The sequence below is a fragment of the Crassostrea angulata genome, chromosome 4 (assembly GCF_025612915.1).
Source record: "Crassostrea angulata isolate pt1a10 chromosome 4, ASM2561291v2, whole genome shotgun sequence".
In the NCBI taxonomy this organism is placed as follows: domain Eukaryota; kingdom Metazoa; phylum Mollusca; class Bivalvia; order Ostreida; family Ostreidae; genus Magallana; species Magallana angulata.
In genome coordinates this window covers 1101218-1126568 of record NC_069114.1, presented here as the reverse complement: position 1 = coordinate 1126568, position 25351 = coordinate 1101218, and the positions used below count along the sequence as shown (strand labels likewise).

At 32.2% G+C, this 25351-nt stretch overlaps 1 protein-coding gene across 1 annotated transcript in view; it reads left to right on the top strand.

Annotated features, from left to right (window-relative positions):
* The window catches only part of LOC128179521 (uncharacterized), a 52342-nt gene that overhangs the window by 7118 nt on the left and 19873 nt on the right, over positions 1 to 25351 (top strand). The window contains exons 2-5 of the mRNA XM_052846962.1: positions 5978 to 6167; positions 12761 to 12871; positions 14663 to 14720; positions 16863 to 17083. Of these exons, the coding sequence (XP_052702922.1) occupies positions 5978 to 6167; positions 12761 to 12871; positions 14663 to 14720; positions 16863 to 17083 (580 nt within the window). The remainder of the gene's footprint in view (positions 1 to 5977; positions 6168 to 12760; positions 12872 to 14662; positions 14721 to 16862; positions 17084 to 25351) is intronic.

Here is a 25351-nt window from a genome sequence, read left to right as displayed (position 1 = left end):
AAATTATTTCAAACAATCACGTGGGTTCTATCAAGGTAGACGTTTGTCAAATGTCCCCACTGTAAAACATTGGCACGTTTTAAATCGCTTTACATCAACATTGTATCATCAGGAATGTTTGTTTGATCACTGCAGTAATATGCAACTTCAAAGCTTTATTCGATTTTTTTCAGACGTAAAATAATGCATAAAGTATAATTCAGCAAACGCGCCAATTGACCCACCATCAGAACAATATTGATTTAAAGATTTAAATAGACACAATTCAAGTAGGTTCGGCTCGATTTTTCCGGATTTAGATTATTTACAGGCATTTAAAAATCCTCATTTTTTTAAAACAGTATGCTTGTTTTGGTAAATTTAAGCGTGCATATAAATCCGAAGAATCCATCAGTGCTTAACAATTACGAGAAAAGAGTAATTTGTTGATATTTTCTACATAAAAACGGCACTGAAAAAGGGCCCATTCTCTATAGCTTAAGTACACTTGTTCTTTGTCCATTGTAATTTTTAAATGATTTTTCATATATTTAATAATGCACAGTTTATTTTTTCCCCTAGTATATATGGCCATATTGGCCCCACCCTAAAGCTTGAATCCTGACATAGGGGTCATGAATTTCACAGTTTTGGTTGAGGGCTTCATTGACATCATATTCATGCATTTAGTTTATAACAAATATATTTGGGAGTAGAATCATGTTCATAGATTCCATACATTTTCACTATATGGCCATATTGGCCCCACTCCAGAGCCAGAACCCCAGACCGAGGGGCCATGAATTTCACACTTTTGTTAAAGGACTTCATGGAAATCATTACCATGCAACCAGTTTTTTCCTCACGTGTGGGAGTAGAGAAGAAGATTTTTGAAAATTAGACTTTTTTTTGCATATTTGGCCCCACCTGTAATGCCCCAATGACGTAAAAAGGGATGCCCCCAAAAATAAGTGCACAACGTGGAACGATCAACTAAATCCATATCCTCTAATTGATTAATATTTTGTTACACATTATAGAAGAGAAAATCTGTATTTTTTATGTCCCTATAAATGGCAAAACTTAGTCTTTATTATTATTTATTTGTTAAAAAATTGTTTGGATACATGTTTTTCAGAAATATTTTGATTACTGTTACATAATACATCGTGAGGTTTGATGGGGTTAATTCTACCTTTAAGTATTACACAAATGCTTCATTTCCGTCTATAGCTCGGAATTCTTGTTTAAAAAGTGCGATGATTCATATTAAAATACAACTAAGAAACTACTTGCCATGCAAAATAACATATCGTTAATTTTAAGCTAAATAATAATCAGTAAAATTACCTCCTGTCAGTACTTTGAATTATTTCATGAGTTGATAGTATCAGTTCAATCCTTAACGTAAACTTTCGTTAAAGCTTTTCGGAAGTGTATTATAGGCATTCGTATTGTTTTTCTATTTATGTTATAACTGATGAATACCGAAAAAACCATTTTATATCAAAATTCAAATGTGCAAAACAAATTGGAAAATAAAAAAAATAAATAAATATGAAGGTGTTAAGATAAAAAAGTTTCCGATACCAACCTTGATGATGCATGAAAATCACCTTATAATAGATAGTGTATCTTTTGCACCCCGAATCTCTTATACTAAAGATGAAACAATTTAAAAAAATGTTGAACAGTCCAAGGTACATTTTGGCGCTTAGATATTTCCAAGCCCGATTATGAAAGTTCTCTTATAATGAATACTAGTTTAGTATTTTCAGCATGACCATGATCTCTCAAACAAGAGATGAAGACAACTCAATTTATTTGCAATGGTTGAGCACTGAGAATTTCAGCTTCCAAATATTTGCGATACATTTGAAATTGTCATTATCTATACATCAGTTTTTTTTTGTGTCTGTTTGTCTATTTTTTAACTTCTTCATTAATGCAGAACCTGTGCATAACAGTAAAGGTACAAATAATAATTTAAAAATGCATATTACTAAATGTAGAACAATTTTAGGGAATTTTACAAAAAAAAAATGAATTTTGTATCATTAAAGGGTGCAAATGCAACGCTTAATGATAAAAAATCTAATTTATTAGCTGTGGAGATTGCACATATTATTTTGTGTCATTAAGTGTTAGGGCTGCTGTGCATATTCAACGCCTAATGATACAATTCTATGATGAGCGTTGCAATTGCAATGTTGCATGATATTTATATCATTAAGCGGCGTTATATTATTATGTATTATGTAGTGGTCATGAGTTTAACAATTTAGTTCACTATATATACATGTTATGGTGAAAATGTGGGCATTTCTAGTTTAGCAGTTCTTGAAAGACGATTTAAAAAGAAACGCACCCTGTTTTTCGCAATTATCTCCCCTTTTAAAATGTGTTTTGCCCATTGCTTTGATAATTTAATTTTCCCTTACCATTAGGATGCCTTGTACGAAGTTTTAATAAAATTTGGCTTAGAGGTTCTAGAGAAGAAGAAAAAAATGTGAAAAGTTAACAGATATGCAGACAGACGGACGGACAGACTGACGACGGACAACAGGTGATTAGAAAGCTCACTTAAACCTTCAGTTCAGGTAAGTAAAAATTTAGCAAATTTAATGAAGAGCGTCTGGGGACCATGTGCAGTCCCTAGACCCCTCGCCCCAAATGTGTTCGCCTCACCCCGGTCCTCTAGGCCATTTGACTTTTCTTGCCTCGTAGGAAAAAACCTTAGTTACGGCCATAAATCTGGTACTTGAGACATATTAAAAAATATACATCCGAGTAACCGAGTACCGATTTTAGTATCCAATACTCTGAGGTTCGATCGAGTACCCGGTTAATCGGGTACTCGTTGACATCCTTTATTTTTACATTTACCTTTATTTCATATGTGATATACACTTTACTTATTCCTTTTTATCTTGGTTTCATCATTGATGTACACCATGTGCTCGTCTCATTTCGATTTAACGGGAAAAAAAGAAAGACAACTCCATTTCAAAAATGTTTTTCTCTCTCTCTTTCATTCTCTCCCAACCAAAAAAACATCTAGCTACTAACGTGGATTAATATGTAGTTTTAAAAAATACTCAAGACTGACTGAAAGATCTGAACTGTTACACCACCTGACCAAAAACGCCCAAATATACCTACATGTACATGTACATGTACAGCCGTCAGGGACTGAGCTGAAGGTCATGAACATTAATCTCATACGTACGATGTAGAAATTTACATGCGGTGTTTTTTTTAATTCTGTGAAAATTTACGCGTTTAATTTTTACGGATTCATAAAACTCGTAAAAATTAGTAAAAATTAGCAGCACGTAAAAAATACCCGTTATACGGTATTTCTTAAATCTCCAATATAATATACAATGTCAACCCGTGCACGCACGGGTCAAAGTATAGTAAGTTATATAATTGAATACAATATTGACATTCTTTACGTTATTTATACTTTGTATTTATACTTTGTATAATTATGCGCCCGAGCATTACGCCATTTGCCTTATTTGTGAAATGTATTGGACAACGTGATACAAATTTAATTGAGTGTTATCAGAGACAGGGACACATGAATATGTTAGCATTATAATATAAAGTATTGTAAATAGACATGACTATACATTTCATTAACCGTAATTTACTTTAAAGTTTTTCCTCAATTAGTGAGATTTTTGCGATGAAATAAGTTCTTGTGATGTGTAAACGAGTCAAATTTCATTAAACCTAGTCAAATTTTCAAAAACGACCAACGGATGATGTTTGACACAAATATGGAGTTGTTCTGGCGACAGTCTGCAACTCATCAGTCTTGGCCGATATCAACCTTTCTTCAGCGGTTGATCAATTTTGTGTCCGTCTTGCCAAGTTCTAATTTTTTTTCTGCGTCGATGCCCGATTTCATTGAGATGAAACAATCGTTAAGTAGTCAGTCAAGCAACTCTCGATCAACGTCCCATCATCAGCAGAGAGAGTTAATTTCTGTCGTCGGTCGATTGTCTTAATTATAGGCATTTGTATTTTTCTTAAATATCGGCGGGAAACACCGATTGACGAAAGAAAATCCACCGAGCATCGACTGGTCTTTTGGACAATTTTGACAAATCGGCTGATGGACGATCGATTGCATACGACGATACGAGGAAAATTTGTTCGCCCGACCACCAGCTAAAATGTAACACAAGCATTAACGATAACCATTTTCTCAGAATGAAAAAAATAATACTGATGATATTGATAAAAACAATCTATTGCTGACCTTTACTTGTAGTGATATTTTGCACTTTCAAAACAGAAGGTTAATTATCTACTCTTTTAGTTACTGACAAATGAATATTTTTAAAAATTAAAAGGAAAATCCCTCAAATTTATAGTACGATTGAAATTTTTTTAATTGTGGAAATATAAAAAATGACTAAACTCATTAAAGAATGTAAAAACAATTTATGAATATCAGTGTAGTTAAATAGATACAAAGTATACAGTTTTCAAAAACAATTTTCAAGAATACTCTAGCCAGTATTTTCTTAAAATTCTACTAGTATTTGTTTTCAAATACCAAGTGAAGTTTTTTGTAATTCAATTAAACAAAAATCTCAAAGATGATATAACACATATATAGTATTATACTGATTACATTTACCTTTTTCTGCTTGAATGAAATTTAAATTAGTCCGAAGTTCTATGTTTTGCCATAAGCCTATTTTTTGTTTGAGCCTATTTTCAAATTCTAGCAAAAAATATCCAATGTTATGTCATTATAACTTATTTTATATTATGTTTTGTGCTATGGACAAATTTTACTAATGACGTTGAACTTTACGTTGAATAACACATCATCACACAATGGCTGACCGCTGATTGAAACGACATTTCGTTTTATTAAAATGCGTTCATGGACTAAAACATGTAACTAACTCCATAGCCGAGTGGATAAAGTGTCGGACTTGCGATCCGTACATCCCGAGTTCGAATCCCGCAGAACCTGTTGTTGTTACTTACTGGAATATTTTTTTAGATATTCATTTTTTATCCTCAAACTGCAAATTTTTCGCTTATTTGACATTTGTACAGTTTATGTATCATTATATCTTTATTATCAGAAATGTTTCCTGTTAATTTGAATGACTTTTTCTGGTGTGTTATTCCATCTTAATCCTTAATCAAGCCAGATCGAAATTCACCGTCAGTGGGTCTAAAAATCATAAATTATCAATGATATCAATCTTTACAAAGCTAGTTATATATTATAACAAAACAAGATGTGACAGTTTCATCCTTATTTTGCTTAAAATTATCAAAATCATGATCGATTGTATTTAAGTCATCGCATAAAAGGTATCGCATCGGTAATTGCTTTTACCATACTACATTTAGAGGGAACAATTCTTAAAAAATAAGTATGTATTTCTCTTGACAAAATATTCGGAGGAAATGTTATTGTTCCCTATCTCATTATTTGACACCGAAAAATGGCACACATTACGTCATTTTTTCAAAATATCTAGCTCCAACCGGTCTACCGTCAAAACCACGTCTTTTCCGTTCGTATGTAAACCGACTGTACACTCCCCAGAAAGCTGCTTGCTGTATGAGCCTGGAAAGAAGTAGTCCGTATGAAAAATGACCCATAGTATACCTTGAAAAAGGGGCCGTTAAAATATGTTATGGGTATATGTATCACCCATTTTGAATTAAGTTATAAAACATAATGCAGCATCTTTTTAAAGAGGTGGAATGAAAAGCATAATCATTTACGTGTAAAAAATTTAAAGGTCAATTTTGATTAATTTTATTTCTTCAAAAAGAAAAAAATTGTCTTTGAATAAATACACCTTTAGCACATAGAATGTCATGTAAACAAGTAATATAAAAGTCAGTCTGTTGATATATGAATTTAATGCTATGTACCTATTGTAATGTATAATATTAGATAACATTTAGTATATAAATAGTGAATACAATGGACATATATTTATTCCAGAAAGAGCTGGATGGCTACAAGTTTCCAGTATATTCAACAGAATTATGCCCCAGAAATCAGACAGAGTGGAACGAGAGGTCGTCTGCCATCAACTGTACCAAGGACAATGGATACTTGTGTTTCCCGAATGAAAAGTTCACCCAGCTGCTGGAGTTCTGTTATAGAACTCGTTTCATATGGATACAGGAAGGTACCCATTATTTTCAACTAAACGATAAAACTGCTAGATTGTTATTGGTGGCTGGTCATGTTATGAGTAGTTGTTCGTTACTGTGGAGCTAGTTTGCACGTCTAGTTTAACCCAACGCTTTGTCTACGCAACACAGCTTTAGAGAGAGAGAGAGAGAGAGAGAGAGAGAGAGAGAGAGAGAGAGAGAGAGAGAGAGAGAGAGAGAGAGAGAGAGAGAGAGAAAGAGAGAGAGAGAGAGATACTATAGACAGGTTATTCTAAGAGATAATAAAAGTAAACACCCTTAAATTAATGGTATTGTGTTTATTTTTATTCTAATGATTTCCAAGACCAAAAACCTATTTGCACTAGTAAGGACTTTTCATGTAATATTAAACAATGTTTTTCATTTCTATACTACTATATTATAATAATTTTTGGTCTTCGATACTGAGAAATCGGAAGCGTACTGTCTTTTGTTTTATATATTTTAAACATCATTGATACTTGAAGATTACCAATTTGTTTTTATTTATTCTCAGTTGAGCTTTGCTAATTAATAATCAACAAAAATTCCTCAAAAATTCCCGGAAATCACCTTGATTTTTTGGATTTTACAATCTTGCGCTTGGGCAATACATTCACGCCAACGGGATCTTTAGTTTATGTTTCCACAATATCACATCTGCATAAATAAACTCAGAAAATTCACATGATAATACAAATACGGGCAAATTTTCATTGGACTTTTGCTATATATTCTGTTCATATATATACTAATGATTTCTTATGAGAGAAAATATAAAATAACAAATACACATTTCAACTAAGTACTTACTTTTGTCTTCGTGATGACAAAAAATATTTGATTATGCAATAAAGTTATATTATATTTGTTAGGAGAGTGAAAATAGAATATGTTTATTGTAAAAATGAATAATGTCCTACGGACCCAGTTTTACAAAGAAAATACGTGTACGTTGGTGAAAAGGTGTTGAATTCTTCCATTCTATGGATTAAATGTTTTAGTTGAAAGGTATTTTCAGTCTCAAAAAGGTTTGTTGTGATGAATTTGACTGTTATTTTCAAGGCAACTTCATTAATTTTCTCAAAAATCGTTCTGGAGCGATTCTGCAATTTTCTGCTACATTACGGGTATATGGGAGGTATTCTAACTGTGGTGAGAGCCTTTCCCGAGACAGTTAGATTATTCAAACTAAGGAAAGTGTAGTGAAATTAATAGCATTATTGTAGGCTTATAGCTTTGTAATGTAATTGTCAATAATAAGGTGTGAAATGAGGTTGATGTATCTATTTCGTAAATGTCCGATATGCAATGTCAACCCGAGCAGGCACGGGTCAAAGTCTAGTAATTTTGTAATTTTAAATGGTGTGAGGCCGTATTTTTGACGCTTGCATAAGTTTTTTTTCTTGTTTTGTATTTGTTTGATAACCAATGGAATAGTTTTCCCGATCATTTATACCATGATTGATTTTAGGTTATTCACAATCGATAAATTTACAAAAAAATCCCGAAAATTACTTTTTCTAAAGCTTTTATATATATACATTTTTAAAAGAGCGAGTCTTTTTAACAGTCTTTAAAGTATTTAAGGAATCTCACAATGTTTTTGCCTACATCGCCTTAATCCTACAATGTACTATCGCTTCAAACTTTTTTATTGATGTATAATTTAAATAGTTACGCATATATTGGTAGCATTTGCAATTGCATGAGCAAATATATAATAAACGTCTGTTCTGCTATTTATAAAGTCGACGAATTTGTTCATTAAGTCAATTTGAATCAATCATTAAAATTTGCAACATTTGTAACACAAAATTATATTAACAAAAAAAGTTATAATTCAAATTTAAATAAAAATCAACAGCATTATTGTCATGACCTCGTTATTAAGATATAACAAAAATAACAAGCATTCTGAGAGTATTGCATAAGCAATACACGTTTCCTACCGGTTTGTTTTATTCTATGAAAGCTTCGAAGCATACATCTATATCAAAACTATTATAAACTAGATGCTATGCTTTAATCAGAGATAAAAGAACGGAGGAAATTCAAACTACATAGTTGTAATTAAAAAAAAACTGGGTAAAATAATACTCTTTATTTTATCTCCTGTAATTTCGGCACGTCGCCAAGTTCGCCAAGACGTTGCTTACTCAGGGTTTGAGTTCTCAAACCCGGATTGTTAAATAGTACAATTTAACGAGTAGCTGCAATAATGTAGCCCTCTCCGATTTTTTTATATCTGATGTTTACTGGAGAGGGCTACAATTCCATAGGATCTCCGTAATGGTGCAAAATTAATTTTTCAATGCAGCTGACTTCGGTCTGAAAAGATCGATTTTATATTTTACTTCCTTTAGATAAAATGATTTTTTAATTCAGGTTGAACAAATTAACCGTATATAAACCAAAACCGGAGAAAACACATCAGCATGTTTACCAGTCGTCTTTTTCAGCAGCCATGACAGTTCTCGCGTGATTTTATGGGATGTACGCTTGTAGTTTTGATGGGCTTGATAACGTGAATGTCAGTGTAAATAATCGATCTTACCTCGCTATATCACTAAAACATCATTTAAGGAAATGGTATATAGTGGAAAATTCATATTTACCGCGTTAATTATGTTTAAAATAGGGGAATTCCTATATTCAATTCAAGATCCGCTCCTGAATTCTCATTGGCTGTCCGAAAATAAAACCGGTCAAGGTCAGTAAACATGGCGGACAAATTCAACTTTCAATTCGTTGTTGACATCAACGAAAAATAACCGATATATGGACTATACTTGATGTTTTTGGATAAATCTATGCCATAGACATCTACAACGTTTGAGTTCAGGTCAGAAATGCAAATGTTATTGTCATTTATAAACGATTTGAGACGAAATCGTTGCGGGAGTGAATCACTCCCGCACTTGCACCATTACGGAGATCCTATGGAGTTGTAGCCCTCTCCCCCCTCCCCCCCCCCCTCAAAAAAAAAAAAAATCGGGAGAGGGCTACATTATTGCAGCTATTTCACGAGTAAAATTTGTTTGAATACAAGAAGTATTTATGAAATAAATTATTATTGACATAACAATCGATTTTTAACTAAATTATGGGATAAGGATCTGACAAAGTTTGACTTTTAGCCAAACAGAGGAAAATCAAACAAAACTTTTCAAATTTTGCTTTCCACTGAAATATTTTTGGTAGTACTATAATATTGTAAGTTAAGATTTTATTTGTTAGTCACAATTATTTTGCTGTTGGTTTTGTCTTGCTTTTTCGTTTAGATAATTGTATGACACACACACTAGAAAAATATTGAAAAATGATAAAAATCACCATATCTCAAAATTTTGCTCATTGACCTCATATAGATTTATGCCAGCAGAGAAAGATCAATATACTTAGTTTAATACTATAAATGTTTAAGCATTATCATCATTCAGTTTTTTTTGTTATATTGAATCAAAAATGGGTTGTAATTTGAAAACTGATAAAGGAAATTCGGACTAGAATATCTATAAAAACTGTAAATGAAAACTTAATGCTTTGTATCTATTTAATGTCACTACTATTCATAAACTGTATTTCATTTGTCAAAGAGTTAAGCATTTTGTATAATTTTCACAATCACTACTATTCATAAACTGTATTTAATTTGTCAAAGAGTTAAGCATTTTGTATTATTTTCACAATTACGAAAATCTCAATCATTGTGTAAAATTTTTATGGATTTTTCTCAAATTTTCAAAAAATATTCAATGGCCAATAGCTAAAAAAGTAGGTCATTGACCTACTTTTTTGGAAGTGAAGAATAACACTGCCATGTAGAGTCTAAAACACACAATAGTTTGTTTTCATTATCATCAGTGGAATTTTTTTTTTGTTCTGAGTAAAGGCGATCCTTAAGTATTTGCATAAGCAATACACGTCCCCTACCGGTTTGTAGAAATTTGTGAAAACATTGCACTGTTGTGCAGAATATCAATTCTTATTTTCCCGTCTTCTGTACCCCAGATCAACAGACCAACCCAATAATGAACCCAAATGTAATAATACAAAAAAACCTGTCGATTAAATCTACAAAAAAATGCATGACAAGATTTTACAGAACGTATTTGTTAGAAACAATAAAAGGAATGGTTCAAGTAATGCACGATAGTATTACTGACTACATAGTTACTTTCCTCGTTTATTCTATACACACCGAACCCGATAACGAACCAGATCATTAAAGAATTGGAATATAAAGAATTTATTTTCTCGAAAATATGTCAACCAGACGCTACAAAAGTGTACACATGATCTGTAGTTTGACATTTTGAAGCTTTTCAGCAAATTCATACTATTCCTTAAACGCATAAAGAAAAAAGTGTAGAAAACTGTCGTGGGTCAGACAGACGGACGGATGGACAACGGACTGACGAACGCAGAGGAAAGCCATAGTCTTCTTCGGTGAAACCGGTAGGGGACTTATAAAATATTATATTAAGTTCTAAATTTATTCCATTAAAGTTTTTAAATATTTGTCAGAGGTAAAAATTTATTAAAAAGAAGACGACGTTATAAAACTTGATCCTTTACCTTTTGATCTGACTCTGAAGTTCTGAGAGCGAAAAACCTTAATTGTCGTGATGAAGTATTTTCAAATCACTTATTAGTCCCCTACCGGTTTCACCGGAGGGGACTATAGCTTTCCTCTGCGTCCATCTGTCCGTCCGTCCGTCTGTCTGTCCGTCCGTCTGTCTGTCCCACTTCAGTTTTCCACTTTTTTTTCCTTTATGCGTTGGACGAGTGATATGAAACTTGCTGAGCAGCTTCAAAATATCAAACTACAGATCAAGTTTACACTTTTGTAGCGTCTGGTTGACATATTTTTAAGAAAATAAATTTGTTATATTCCATTTTTTTAATGTTCGGGTTCGTTATCGGGCTCGGTGTGTATCAAATAAACGAGGAAAGTATGTTGTCAGTAATAATATCGTGCATTACTTGGACCATTCCTTTCATTGTTTCTAACAAACAAATAAGTTCTGTTAAATAGTATCAAGCATTGTGTTGTAAATTTAATCGACAGGGTTTTTTGTATTATTACAATCGGGTTCGTTATCGGGTTGGTCTGTTGAGACGGTAAGAAATGATATTCTGCATAACAGTGCATTGTTTTCACAAATTTCTACAAACCGGTAGGGGACGTGTATTGCTTATGCAATACTCTCAGAATGCTTGTTATTTAAGAAACTTTCGTTGAATCTGATGAACTAAAATTAAAGCTTTACCTTTATAATGTGTCTATATTTCAAAATATTTTGTGTGTTGTTTTATAATACTATAATAATGCTATCTTATATGCCGTTCATGATAAAGTTAAAAAAAAGCACAAGTGACACGTTCGTTAAAATTTAAAAATGTAAAAATCAATATAAGGATTTGTCATATTTAATATAAGGCACGTTGTTTTTCTGCTTTTCTCTTAAGAAAAAGGCTAAAATTTAACTAATATGAATAAAAAGAATTAAGCCATTTATTTCGAGTATTTCAGAAATTATTTAAAAAAAATTAAAGTGGTGCATAGAACTTACATGTTATTTATGGCAACACACTTAAAAAAAAAGTTCCAAAATTGAACTAACTATAAACAAAAAAAAATTGAGCGCGTTTAAGTCTTGACAAAATCAACCCACTTTTTTCATGTAATAATTACAATGATTATTTTTTAATTAAGGAAGCACTTAACGCACATAAGTCACTAATTTGGACTTCGATTTTGATTAGTTTTAGTATGTTACTTTCTGAACAGTAATGGATAATGATATACTTTCTTTGAGAACAAGGAGTGGACGACTAACGAAATGTATCACCATAATGTTCAATTACCAGTGCATCATTGAATTGATTACAGGAAGAAGGTCCTTGGCACCTCATGTTTCTCTTCTAAAAGAGATACTTGAATGCTTTGCTGTATGTGAAGTATTATAAGATTATCGATAAATAAGTTCGGGCTAGTTTTACAATAATTTATAATTATTCGAATTTGGTCTTAACACACCGTGTACTTACACAACAATAATAATTATTTAAGATAATAATTATTGACTTTTCCTATTAAAGAACCATCCAAATATTGAGGTACTTCTTTCTCTAATTACTAGCGTTGCAATTTCTGTCAATAGCGTAAATAAACTCCAAAGGCTGTTTTGATAAAAAAAAATATAAACACACGATTGCCTTTGAAGAATAGGGAATTCAAAACTTTTACGACAGCTTTTTTAAATGAACAAATATGGTACAAAAATTTGATTTTGTTAAGTTGATAACAACATGGTTTTTACAACAGATAATATGACAAACTAATTTCCATCTTTATATAGATCGTACATATCATTACGGGTAACAAAAGCAAACTTTAATCCGGTTCTAAATAAAAACATAGCTAAAACCATTTACATTTACAAAAATTGACATTAAGCCTCCATAAGTGCAGAATATCAGCATTTTAATACCATTACAATACTTCTTAATTCTGCGTGCTCATTGTAATATCATTGTATTTGTTTATTGTTTTAATAATCAATGTATGATTTCATTTCAGGCTATTGTTTGTATCTAAAAAAAGATGACTCGACGATATATTCATACAGCTGCAGCAGTTTCCAATTCGGATGTCATAATTCCTCCTTTCAATCATATGATTTGTTTAAACGTAAGTCTTAGGGAGTAATGTTAATAGCATAAAAATGATAGCATCTGTGGTTTTATTATCATTCGTTAAGCACCAATTTTTGTTCGCAAAATAAAATTTTCATTGGATTAAAATTTATGACAAAAGTTTATCGGTATAGCAATCGTTTACGGGTGAAAGTGGCTTACATTTTGAAAGTGACAACATTTTCGAATATTAATGGAACTATTGTACACTTACTTATAAAATCCTTTTCAAATGTATATTCAAAATCAATAAAAATCATTTTAATGATTCTTTTGAAAAAAATCTTTCTGAGAACGAACCATTTTGAAATTTCTTTTATTTCTTATGCATATTCTTCGTTTGGTTTTGGAAAACATCAATATTAAACAATACATGACTGTCAGGTGCAAAAAACAAAAACAAAAGAAAACGGTTTAACCTCAGCTGATATGACGTCCTTTAGTTTTAATCGGTAGTTTGCTACCTTTTTTTGGGGGGGGGGGGACTCGTTGTTGGGCAATGGAAACTGAAGCTTGTATATTATCATACTTTTTCCCGATTAGTCAATGGTAAAAAATATCTCACAAATACATGTATATCGTACAATGTTACTGTCTCGAAATATAAGCGATATTATGTGAAGAGAATTAAAGAACTTTTTAAGTGCCCCCTTCGATCACATTCTCTTTGCCTTGCCAAATTTATGTTTTAAGTCAATCTATTAAATACATAATACATGAATTGAAATCACAAAACTCCTTAAGTATTTACCGGTCAGCAGAGGATGCTATCTCCTCCCATGCACCTGATCCTACCTCAATCTTTTTGGAGGTCCGTGTTGCTCTGCTTTAAATTTGTATTTCGTTTTATGGATTTTTGAGATGGTTGACGGACTGTTTTTGTCGTTTTTTTCATTTCATCACAGTAGTCAAATCAATTTTCTGTAACATTTTTTGTATGTTCTCTAATGCTAGTATAAATATTTGAATGTATGTCGATGAATTTATTTCCACTCTCTGAAGCTTTCTTTAAAATTTAGAGGCTATAATGTTAAGTTGGTGTTAGTGAGGATAATCGTGTTGTATGTCACGACGAAAATAACATTTAGTTACAAAGTTAAAAGATACGAAGGAAAAACAGTAAAAATTCATTATTGCATGTAGTGCCAATATTTTTCTACATATACATGTAAAACACAGTTATACGATCACGCTTATAAAGAATTGACGCTTGACGTTGAATAAACGTACAGTGCGCATTCGGAAGTTACGCATGGTGTTTGTAACAATTATATTTAAAAAATTAAGATCATAACATTACGTTGTTGTTACAGTGATCATCATTTTCGCTGAGTGTTTTGATAAATGATAATCATATATTTTCTTGATTTAAAAAGAGTTGTGATAGATGTGCAAGTATTGAATTCGCCGATTGATGCAATCTTCATTAATACAGTTCATAATTATGTGTTATTCTGAGGTCAGTGCTATACATGAAACATTGTTCACATTTAGTGGTTAAAGCCACTCAATCCAGGCTTGCTACATTAATAATGTTTTTGTGCAACACATATTTTTTGGCGATTAGAGATCTCCTTTGTAGATCTATGGGCTAGAATGGGCTCTGTGATAATTTTAATGCTTTCGAGTTTCCGTTAGCACCCTATGTACATGGTCCACGTATTGCAGTCCTTTTTGAAAGGACAGAAACTTATTATTAACATTTTCTCTCACATATTCAATGAACTTCTACAATAAAATTTTCACAAAGACATCCATAAAAAATCAATCCTTTTTTCTCTTATAGATTCGGGTTGTACATCAATTGGAAATGGTTGTTTTCTTGCTGAACCATCTTGCAAAGGGTAAGAATCTATGGAAAAGTATTCTAGCATACATTTTAAAGACTTTTAGCCATTTTTTTTATTTTAATATTTTACACATTTAAAAGCTTACTACAAACTCTCTAATAAAGAGTTATGAATACAATTGTTTATCAGCTAATAGTTATTTAAATTCAATAATATCAGATTTAATAATTTTATTATAACATAGTTAAGGAATCATATAAAATATATCATATTAAAAACGATATTAGCAGAAAACGCAATTTTGAAACGTTCCTTACGGCCGTAACAAATTTAAACATTCAAGTGTGTTCAAATGAAGGGCTAATTTCCTTTCAAAGAGGAGGTATTAAGAAACGAGTAAGAAACGAGTAAAAAAAGTCAGTTTAAAAATCTTCTTCTCAAAAATCAAACTGTCTCTAATATCCAAATTTTAGCATTTGCTTTCTGATATATTTTATATGAAGTTTGTTACTTTTGGAGAATTATCAACATTAGTTTTATCAATGTCTTACCTTTTGAAGAGTTGTTTACATGATAAGTTTCATTATGTTGTAAGTTACTCTCTTTTGCCCTTAAACGATTTATAATGGTTGACACAACCACCACTAGCTTAAATTATAGTATTTTACTTTAGAAAGCTATTTTGAATTAGCTGCTTTGATTAGAATTATGGCCAATGTAAATCAGGTTAGCAGTATGACCCCTTGGTCTCTATGTACGTTACACCATTGAACCCACGGGATTTCTTCATACCACAGCATTCATATCAGTCTAATTTTGAAAAATCCCACGAGTTAAAAAAAAAGACAATTATAACTTACATTTTGTTGCCAGAAGGAGTATGAATTAAAATTATTATGACAATACCAGGGGAGGGGGAAGGGATACCCCCTTGAATCCGCCACTGATTTACCGCTTATTCTATGAAATATGTCCCTTTCCAAGGTTTGTTGCATGTACCATAGGTGATAAATAGTTGATAGGAAGTAATAGAAAATGTTATACTTTTTATGCATCCCCCATCCTTTGAAATGTTTAGAACTAACCTACAATCTTACTAAAATCAAAGAAGGGACTCTGTAAGTGCATCCGATTTATATAAATAGCAATACATGGACACTTTTGTACATTTTTTTTTTATTATTTTAAAAGATGGATAGTATGGGTGGTCGTATATGACTATTTAAAAACAACATTTTTAAAAAGCCGATCTATTCAATAAAATTATTTTGAACGTACATTAACATGTATATGTACTTCAATTAATGGAGTGAAATATCTCAAAGTTATTTTGTTATTGTTGGTGGTTGCAGCTCTCCCTCTTTCTTAAATTTACCTCCATTATATTTTATTGATAAAATGGCAAAAATCTTTTATTTTAATCACATACATGTAATTATTATTAGATTATAGTGTATAACCAGCACCATTACAATTTGTTATTGTTAAATATGGTTGCACTACTTTTTTTTTAAATTAAATGTTTTGAGTACAATTTCGAGAAAGCTCCAAAGCTTACTTATAAAATCGCCGTTTACTCAGCTGAAGTACGAATATGAGTATGAAATGTTTTATAATCTCGATTATTGAGGACAGGTACGATTTGGAGCACGGATTACGATTTGAAGTTTGAGATTGCGCTTAAGAAAGTTTTATAACATCGGGGCCAGATGATAGCCTCTTCTGTCAGCTAGCAACTTTATAGCATCCGTGCCAGCTCCTGTTTTGTATTTTTCCATTTCATTTTGAACACCATTCTTGATCACCGCATATTATCGTAGTATTTAAGAAAATTGCGACAAAGTGAGAAAAAATCTTAACAAAATCTAAGCAAAAACAAATTATATACCAATATTAGTGTAATTTTAAACCTTCTCTAAAGAGAATCGGACAATATATTGCAAAGAAACGTAGCAGGCACGCTCTGTTGGTGTCTGTGACAAATGATTTTAAAATGATAAAAAAAAAAACGAACAAAAAAACCAAAACAAAGCAAAAATATAAACAAATCGTCTTATTCTTATATGTTAGATTCAAAGAACTGTTCTACAAATGACTTCTTTATAGCAAACAATAAACTACTTTAGTTGTCATTAAAACATGTTACAGTATACATACAGTGGAATATGTATGTGTTTGTTTTTCTTTTTTCAACAGTTCGGACACAGCAACCAGTCTTCCAGAAACAACGAAACCAACACACGTTGAGAATGTCACTAGGAATTACAGTACAACAGCGTCCACTGATGAAAAAACAAACCAAACCCTAAAATATAAAGACTATTTCATCTATGATGAATTATTCATGATGCCGATTCTTGCTGGAGTACTTATTCCAATCATTATATTCTGTATGCTGTGTATCATTTACAGGACAGGTAAGACAATAGAGTTTGGTTTCTTTTGGTTTTATCTGTACCATATATTGTAAGACAATTTTGCCAAAAATAAGATTATTGGTATTACAGTTAATTTGAAACCAATCAATTTAAAAATGCTGTTAGGTACAGAGAAATTTTCAAATCTAAAGAGCGCGCAATTAAGTAAATGTGGGTAGAAAAAAATGTGTAAAAATGAGGTTTAAATGTACTTAAGATGGAATTAATACATACTTTCTTCCAGATTTGATAAATTTGATAGATGCGTGCATTGCAATGTGCCATTCGTCAGCATATGAATCTATATTGCTTTATAAACAGTACAACTTTTCTGTACAATAACTTAAATAATATTTTATTTCTTAAGCTAATTAGTTTATGTTAAATACGATAATGATATAAAAAAAAATAAAGGACAAAACAAAATGCGCTATTTGTATACTAAATAAGCTACTTGTGGCTGATCAACAAAGGAAAGAAAAAACCGTTAGGGAAAGCACAGCAGCGTTTTAATTCACTTGCAGAATTTAAAATTACTAAAGTTTCCCGACAATAGTAGCGGTTTGCAAGTTATAAAACAGCCCTCGGTGGGTTGGGGTTAAAGTATTCAAACTGAACAAGCACATAACAAACTGAAGATTTGCAGCTGATTAATTTACGATAAAGACACTAGCAGAATTCAAAATTACTCAAGTTTTCCGACCAAGGGGGGGGGGGGGGGCACGTTATAAAATTGCCTCTGGGGTGGTAGGGGATAGTTATTTAAACTGAACTAAGAGAACAACATGAGGACGAAGCAAAGAAAACCATGGGTAGAGCAGAGTTTATAGCTGACTAGCTGACTAGGAAATGGTCAATACATTCACATAATTCCAGATGTCTTAAGTATTCCGACTCTGAGGGAGCCCGATAGGGCAAAAAAGCACGTGTGGCGAGCTCGGCAGATTAGATTCAGGGATGGTGTAATCGTAATCAGCTGTAATCCATTACAGACTAATGAGTAATCAATAATCATTCATTATTCTGATTACAAGTAATCGTGAACCAAAACTCTTTATTTACTCTATACTAAAATCATTACAGTAGTGAAGAAGAAACTTCAATAGTACTATACAACAATATACACCAGAAACGTGAATCAGACATGGATACTAAAAAATCTCTGAACAATTATTAGAAACTTTTAGGTCACAAAATCTTACCAAAATCAATAACATCAAAAACGTACAATTTTAAACGCTTTATACAACCAATCTCTATGTAAAATTAAAATTTAGGCTTTTTGATATCATCGAGAGTTGTTTATTGAATAAAAGTAGAACTTGTAGATTATTACCTTGTCATCGAAAATCTTCAAAACTATTTTGTAAAAACCATTCAGTACTCTAAGTAGACATTAATGAGATGCTTGAATTTATGATAGGCATCATCTATGTAGTTTTTGGAGACCAGGCCTTCCAACGACCAGTCGTAATTCCCATGGATACGCAGCAATATTAAGGCGTCCCGATGCTAAAACATGGCTGGAAAACGATATATTTTAAATAATCGCAAAAATACGTTGATCGGGAGTATTTCTTAAAATCTATCTTACATTTATTGACAACGATGTTAAACATTATATCTGATGCATTTTTGTGACGTCCTATGTACTTTGTAATCACGTGACTGGCGAATCCTATTATTGCAAATGATCTATTTAAATCTCATCGGCGCAGGTGATTAATGACATTAAATCATCAATATTTTTAAGAAAAATCCTTTGTGATGTCATATACTTTAAAGTTCTTGCTTGGGCTTTTAAATAGATATTTTGTTAATGGGAGATACTGTTGAAACATTCCAAAAAAATATCAAAATAATGCATATTTTTACTAATCAAAAGCGATTTACAAAAAATTAGGGTCAATCCGTAGGTTTCCCCAGCACAATTCATATTGATAATTATTTTATCTACTATTTTAAGTAAAATATTCTTAATTGTGTTGGTTTTCTACCTGCGCCAAGCTGGTTTTCACATGCATAACAATTTCTTCATTCAGTTGTTTACACGTAGCAGGGAGATTTTCCAAATCATTAGTTTATAAATAGTCTTTTCGTTAAAACAAAGCTTTAAAACTGCCGATTATTTCATACTGGTTTTTAACATGAATAGATTCTGTACATCTAGCATTAACGACAACATCTTTATAAAGGAAACATGTGGTTTTATACTGGTTTGATATAATTCACTGTTAACGTCAAGATACATTCCCTGAAAACCATCGACAGGAATGCAAATCGTGACGTCAAAGTTAATTATGACTTCATATCATTTGAAGTACAGAAAAGTGACTTTCTACACATCGTTGTAAAATCAATCGGGAAGCCTTAAGGTCAAGATCAAAAAGTGCCTACAGGTTTATGAAATTCAAGATATAAATTATTTTAATGATGCTTCATAACAATATCTTTGTTTCATAGAGTGTAGCGGGGCTTGAATTTTTGATAAACACGATGACGAATCAAGTTTTAACCAACGATTTTTCTATGAAATATGATAGATAAAAGTTACAAATCTCGGAGTTTTGACCATTTTTGTCAAATGAAATATATCTAGAATGATTTCAAATTGAATATATGTACCGGGACTACTTTTTCCGTGATTAAATATAGAATGTCAAAGTTTTGTTTTGTTTTCTAAATAATTCCCTTAAAGCCGTAAAATACGGGAAAAGATTCATCAAATCAAATATGACGTCATAATAATTTTAGCACCAAAAAAACGCTCTGGAATCATTTACAAGATCTTGACATTGACGAGGCCGAGTACAGAACGAGTACGCAAGCTTTCGCACAGCGTTTCATTTGTATTGTGACGTCATCTTTTTCTTGGTTGACGCCACGTCGTGATAGTTTCAACTGCAAATATTCAGCAAAATTTGATGTGTAAAATTAATGTTATATTGTGGAATAAACATAAATGTCTCGAAGTATAAGCTATATTTGGTCTCGGGTAAAAACGTGAAGAGGGTTTACCAAGCCTAGCCCTCTGTCACGTTTTCTTAACTCGCCTAAACATAGCTTAGCTAATGGGGTTTCTGTCTCTTATCTTATTCGTTATGCAAGAGCATGCTCTACATGCAAACCATTTTTCAAACGAGGCAAACTACTAACAAACAAGTTGTTGGAACAAAACTATCAAGAACCTCGATTAGAATCATCTTAACGCAAGTGCTAATGTCGATACAATGACCTTGTTAGAAAGTACAATGTTTCATTAAGACACATGCTGACTAAAGTTTTCCATATTAAGTAGATTATTATCTATACACCGGACTGGCTACGGTGTCTTCCGTTTTTCATGATCTTGACAATGGGCATATGGCGGGTGTGACCGGTCTGTAGGCAATGTCTACTCCTCCATGGCAGCTGGTCCTACCTCTATCTTTTTAGAGGTCCGTGTTTCTCTGCTTTGAATTTGTTTATCGGTATATGGATTTGTGAGATGGTTGACAGTTTGCTATGGTCATTTTTGTATTTGATGGACACATTAATGTCCTTTCTTTTAAAACAAACACAGATATATTGTAAAACGCAACTCAAAAAGCTGATTAGAAAAAAAAATTAAGTGGCAATAGATGCACACATACAAAAACGTAACCAGAATGGTAATGATAATAAAATGTAACGAAGAAACTTCATATCAATATTAATACTCATGTCAAAAATATTTTGTTTCTTTCATAAACATTAATTATTTAAACTAATCCAAAAACCCACTAAATATTGCTTATGTAATCTAAAATAATCACAAATAATCAGGATTGCAAAAAAGTAATCGATTATTTCTAGAATAGGATGTACTAATCAACTTGTAATCGATTACCTTTAAAATAAAAAATAATTGCAATTTAATCCACTACTTTTAAAAGTAATCGGTCTCATTCCTGGTTAGCTGTTATTGAAACTGAACTACCACAAAATTATGTATGATAATAGGTAAAGTTAACAAATTAAGATAAAATAATTTATAATATACTTATGCCAAAAGTTTTGATGAAGTAATTTTAAACTTGAGCTTTTACAGGCCTTGGTGACAGCAACAAAACATGTTTTTATTATTTTCTAAAGCATGAAATGGAAAAAACAGTTTACGCATAGAGTACCGATCAGACCTAACCTAACACCAGAGTAAACCCAAACTAAACCCCGGGTTTACTTTTTGGGTTTACTTTGGGTTTACTCTGGGTTTACTCTTTGAAAATTTGGGTCCGCTCGGGGTTTACAGGATATTGCTTTTGAGGTCAACAGTTTGCACTGAATTTTGAAGCAGACCCGTCTTTTATCTAGCAATCCTACTGCCTGTAATTTCTGCCTATTGAATATTCCGAATACACAGTTAGCGTCTGTTTTAAGGGGTATATTTCTAACTGGGTTCACTCTCTATGTCAACTCTGGGTATATTTTGGGTTTACTCTGGGTTTACTCTGGGTCCACTCTAGTAAACCCAAAGTAAACCCAGAGTAAACCCAGAAAAAAAACCCCAGGGTTTAGTTGGGGTTTACTTTCTGTAAGGTTGGGTCTAAGCGGTACTGTACAGTACCGATCAGACCCAACCTACATGTAACACCAGAGTAAACCCCAACTAAACCCCGGGTTTACTTTTAGGGTTCAGTTTGGGTTTACTCTGGGTTTACCGTTTTAAAATTTGGGTCCACTCGGGGTTTACTTTTGGTTTACTAGTTGTTTTCTTTGGATTTACTTGGAAATTCCTTTTGAGATCAACTGTACGCACGGAAGTGTGAATCAGACCCGTCTTTTATCTCAGCATCCTACTGGCTTTTATTCCTGCCCCTTGTATATTCCGAATACACAGTTAACGTCTTTTTTCAGGGGTATACTTCTGACTGGGTTCACTCTCTGTGTCCACTCCGGTTTACTCTTGGTTTACTCTGGGTCCACTCTAGTAAACACGGGAGTAAATCCAGGATTTAGTTGGGGTTTACTTTCTGTTAGGTTGCGTCTGATTGGTACTGTATGATAAACATTATGATATCATTAGCCTTTAACTAATTACAAAATAGAAAATAACATTATAATTTCCAACAAGTACAAACATAGAATAAAGAAATATATTAAAATATAATTGAAAACAAGTCTTTGAACATTTCCAGATAAAAAAATAATATTTGATTTTTAAATGGAGTTGCAGGGAATGATGGGTGAATTTATTGAGTATTTGAACATTTCAGGTGGTTTTTTTTTTTAGCAATTGCAATTGGTCTTCGTCTGTCGTGCGTCGTGCGGTGTGCGTCGTGGTGAGTACGTTGTATTGTAAACATTTTAATTTTTAACTTCTTCTATAAAACTACAAGGCCAATTGTTACTTTTTTTGTGTGTGAAGCATCTCTATGTTCAGAGGAATATAAATTGTGAAATTCATGGCTCTTTTTGGCTAATATGGCCATAAAGTAAAAGTGTATTAAATCTTAGAAAAAACTTGTTTTACTCCTATATACATTGGAGTAAAACTAAATTCATGGTAATGTTGATCATGAAGCCCTTTACCCAAATTGGGAAATTCATGACCCCTTGAACAGGGATTTGGACCCTAGGGTGAGACCAATATGAACACATACTAAAAATATATTAAATTTTAAAAATTTTCTTCTCTTCTCTCATATATATTTTAGAAAACCTGAATGCATGGTTATGACATCCCTGAAGCCCCTTACAAAAATTGCGAAATTCATAGTTTCTGGGTCAGGGGTTCAGATCTTGGAGCAGGATCAATGGGGCCACATGGTAAAATTGTATTGATTTAATACTTTTTCTGCACTATCACAGTTGTTGGAGATAAAGTTATGCATTGTTATTATGTTCATAATGTTATGGTGTTAAATTGTTAGATTCGTGGTTATGCATGGTTATTGTGTTCAAAATATCCTGATATTAAATGCCTAGATTCGTAGTTCCCAGGCCAATGGACAGAAGTTGATGCGGGGGAGGGGGAGTTGATATGACCATGAATTGAAAATTTATATTTATAAAGGGTAATTTCTGTTTGTCATTCATTAGCAATTTTATCTTCATCTTGACAACTACGTGGTGAATTTTCAGTTGGCAGTATTGATATGTGTTCTATATTAGAAAATCTATTTTCAAAAAACCTTCTTCTGTACTTCCACACATCTGTAAGAAAAAGATGAATTCATAATTATGTAGACAAAGAAGACGTCTACCAAAACTATAAATTTCATGTCCCTCTGGGAAGGGGTTTTGACTAAAGAATTGGGCCAACAAAGTCATATAGTGTTAAATTAATCCATATAATGAGTGTTGGAGGGCTGTATATTATGTAAAAAAATTACTTAATTTACTCAACCCCTGAATGAAAAAATGTGTAAATATTTAGAACAAGGAATTCATGAAGCTGTCTATAATAAATTAAAAATATCATGAAAGTCCTTGGCAAGAGTTTGGATACGGGATGCAACAGTTATTGGAATTATCTGCCCTTGCTAGTTCATATTAAATAATTCATAATTGCAAAATAATATGATTAAGAAGCTAAACTATTAGATGAGTTAAACATTTTTTTTCATTTATTTAAAACAATTAAACTGTTTTTCCAGTGTTTTGATAAATAGTAGACTTGGTGACAGTAAAGTAAAAAAAAACAACAACAAGAACACTAAAGTGGGTTATGTAGATACATGTAAATAATTCATCATTGTATAATGATGTAATTAAGAAACTAAACTATTAGATGAGTAAATAATTTTTTTTTCATTTATTTAAAACAATTAAAACGGGTTTTTTTTCAAGTTTTTTAATAAACAGTCGACTTGGTGACAATAAAGTAAAAAAAAAAACAAGAACACTTAAGTGTGTTATGTAGATTCATGTAATCATCATGAATAAATGCCAGGTGGTGTCATTGAACGAGTGGTTGATAATTGAACAGTCAGTTAAAACATGAGAGTTGAAAGAACAAAAAACTTATGGTGGTTATCGTATAAATGTTCTAAAGGGGATACTGTCTGTCTGGACCCTGGGGATCAAAGGGGGGGGGGGTTGTTATTGTTGTTTTTTTTTTAAATAAAACATGTAAACCAACCCTCTTTAGTTTCTCTATGAAAACATACAAGATACTGTCCTTTGTAAAAGGACTGCAATACCCGGACCATACACATGTGTTTCTTACGGAAATGTGAACGTCTTAAGGTTATCCGAAATTCCAACGACTTTAACCCCCCTTTTATTTTATGACATGTTCAGGGGAGATATCTAATAGCAAGTGTGTTATTATAAATAACAGAAGCAAGACTGGATATTGCTCTTAACCAATTATTTACATTGTATAATGTACAGCACTGGCCTTTTACCTCAGAAGTCAAAGGGTCGACACCTTTAACAGACTTATGAACTGTATTAGTAAACATTACATCCATAGTTTGAGACATTCAGCGAATTTCACTTTAACCGCACATATTACGCATCACACTACGTTGTTAATTGTGCGGTTAAATTGACCAGTAAATTTCATATTTTGATTTGAATAACCCCGACTTGAATGGGTCACGTGACATCCATCTCGGTCAATCAACAACAATGGCGACAACGAGAAAGAGAGGTAGACCGTTAAGTTTGACAGATTTGGCATGGAAGGTAAAAAGAGACAGGCTGAAAAGGACATGAACAAAGGAAAGATCGTCATCCGAGACAATGTAGATTGATGGAATAGGAATGAAGCCGAATTTAATGTAAGAGTCCATAATGAAGTTATAGGGTTTTGCTAGTCCTGCATGTTTCGGGTTCAATGTGTTTCTTGTCTTTACTTTATGAGTGGATTTCCGTTAAAAGGAATTTTGCATAAAGAATGAATAAACACTCTCAGTACATGCATCCCTCAGGTAGAGGACTATTGAATCCATTTGCTCAGTCGATGACCCTAAAATCGTGTTTCACCTTTATTACACGTAATTAACAATTTATATCGTTTTTCCATTATTTAATGAATATCGGAATATTAATGCTTCGAGTATCATCTGATATTAGAATTATATAATTAAAACATGAAAAGTATGATTCTTACTTGTAAACAAACTGTTCTTCCATCGTGTTTTCAATGCTGGGTTTTCCCCACACTAATGCACAGTGGCGTTATAAATGGCAGATAACATTAATGTTCATCAGACATATAGCAAATGTTAGAGACAAATAACTAAAGGCAGAACATGTTTTATGGGTCTAGAGTTGGTGAAACGTCTAATTATAAGAAAC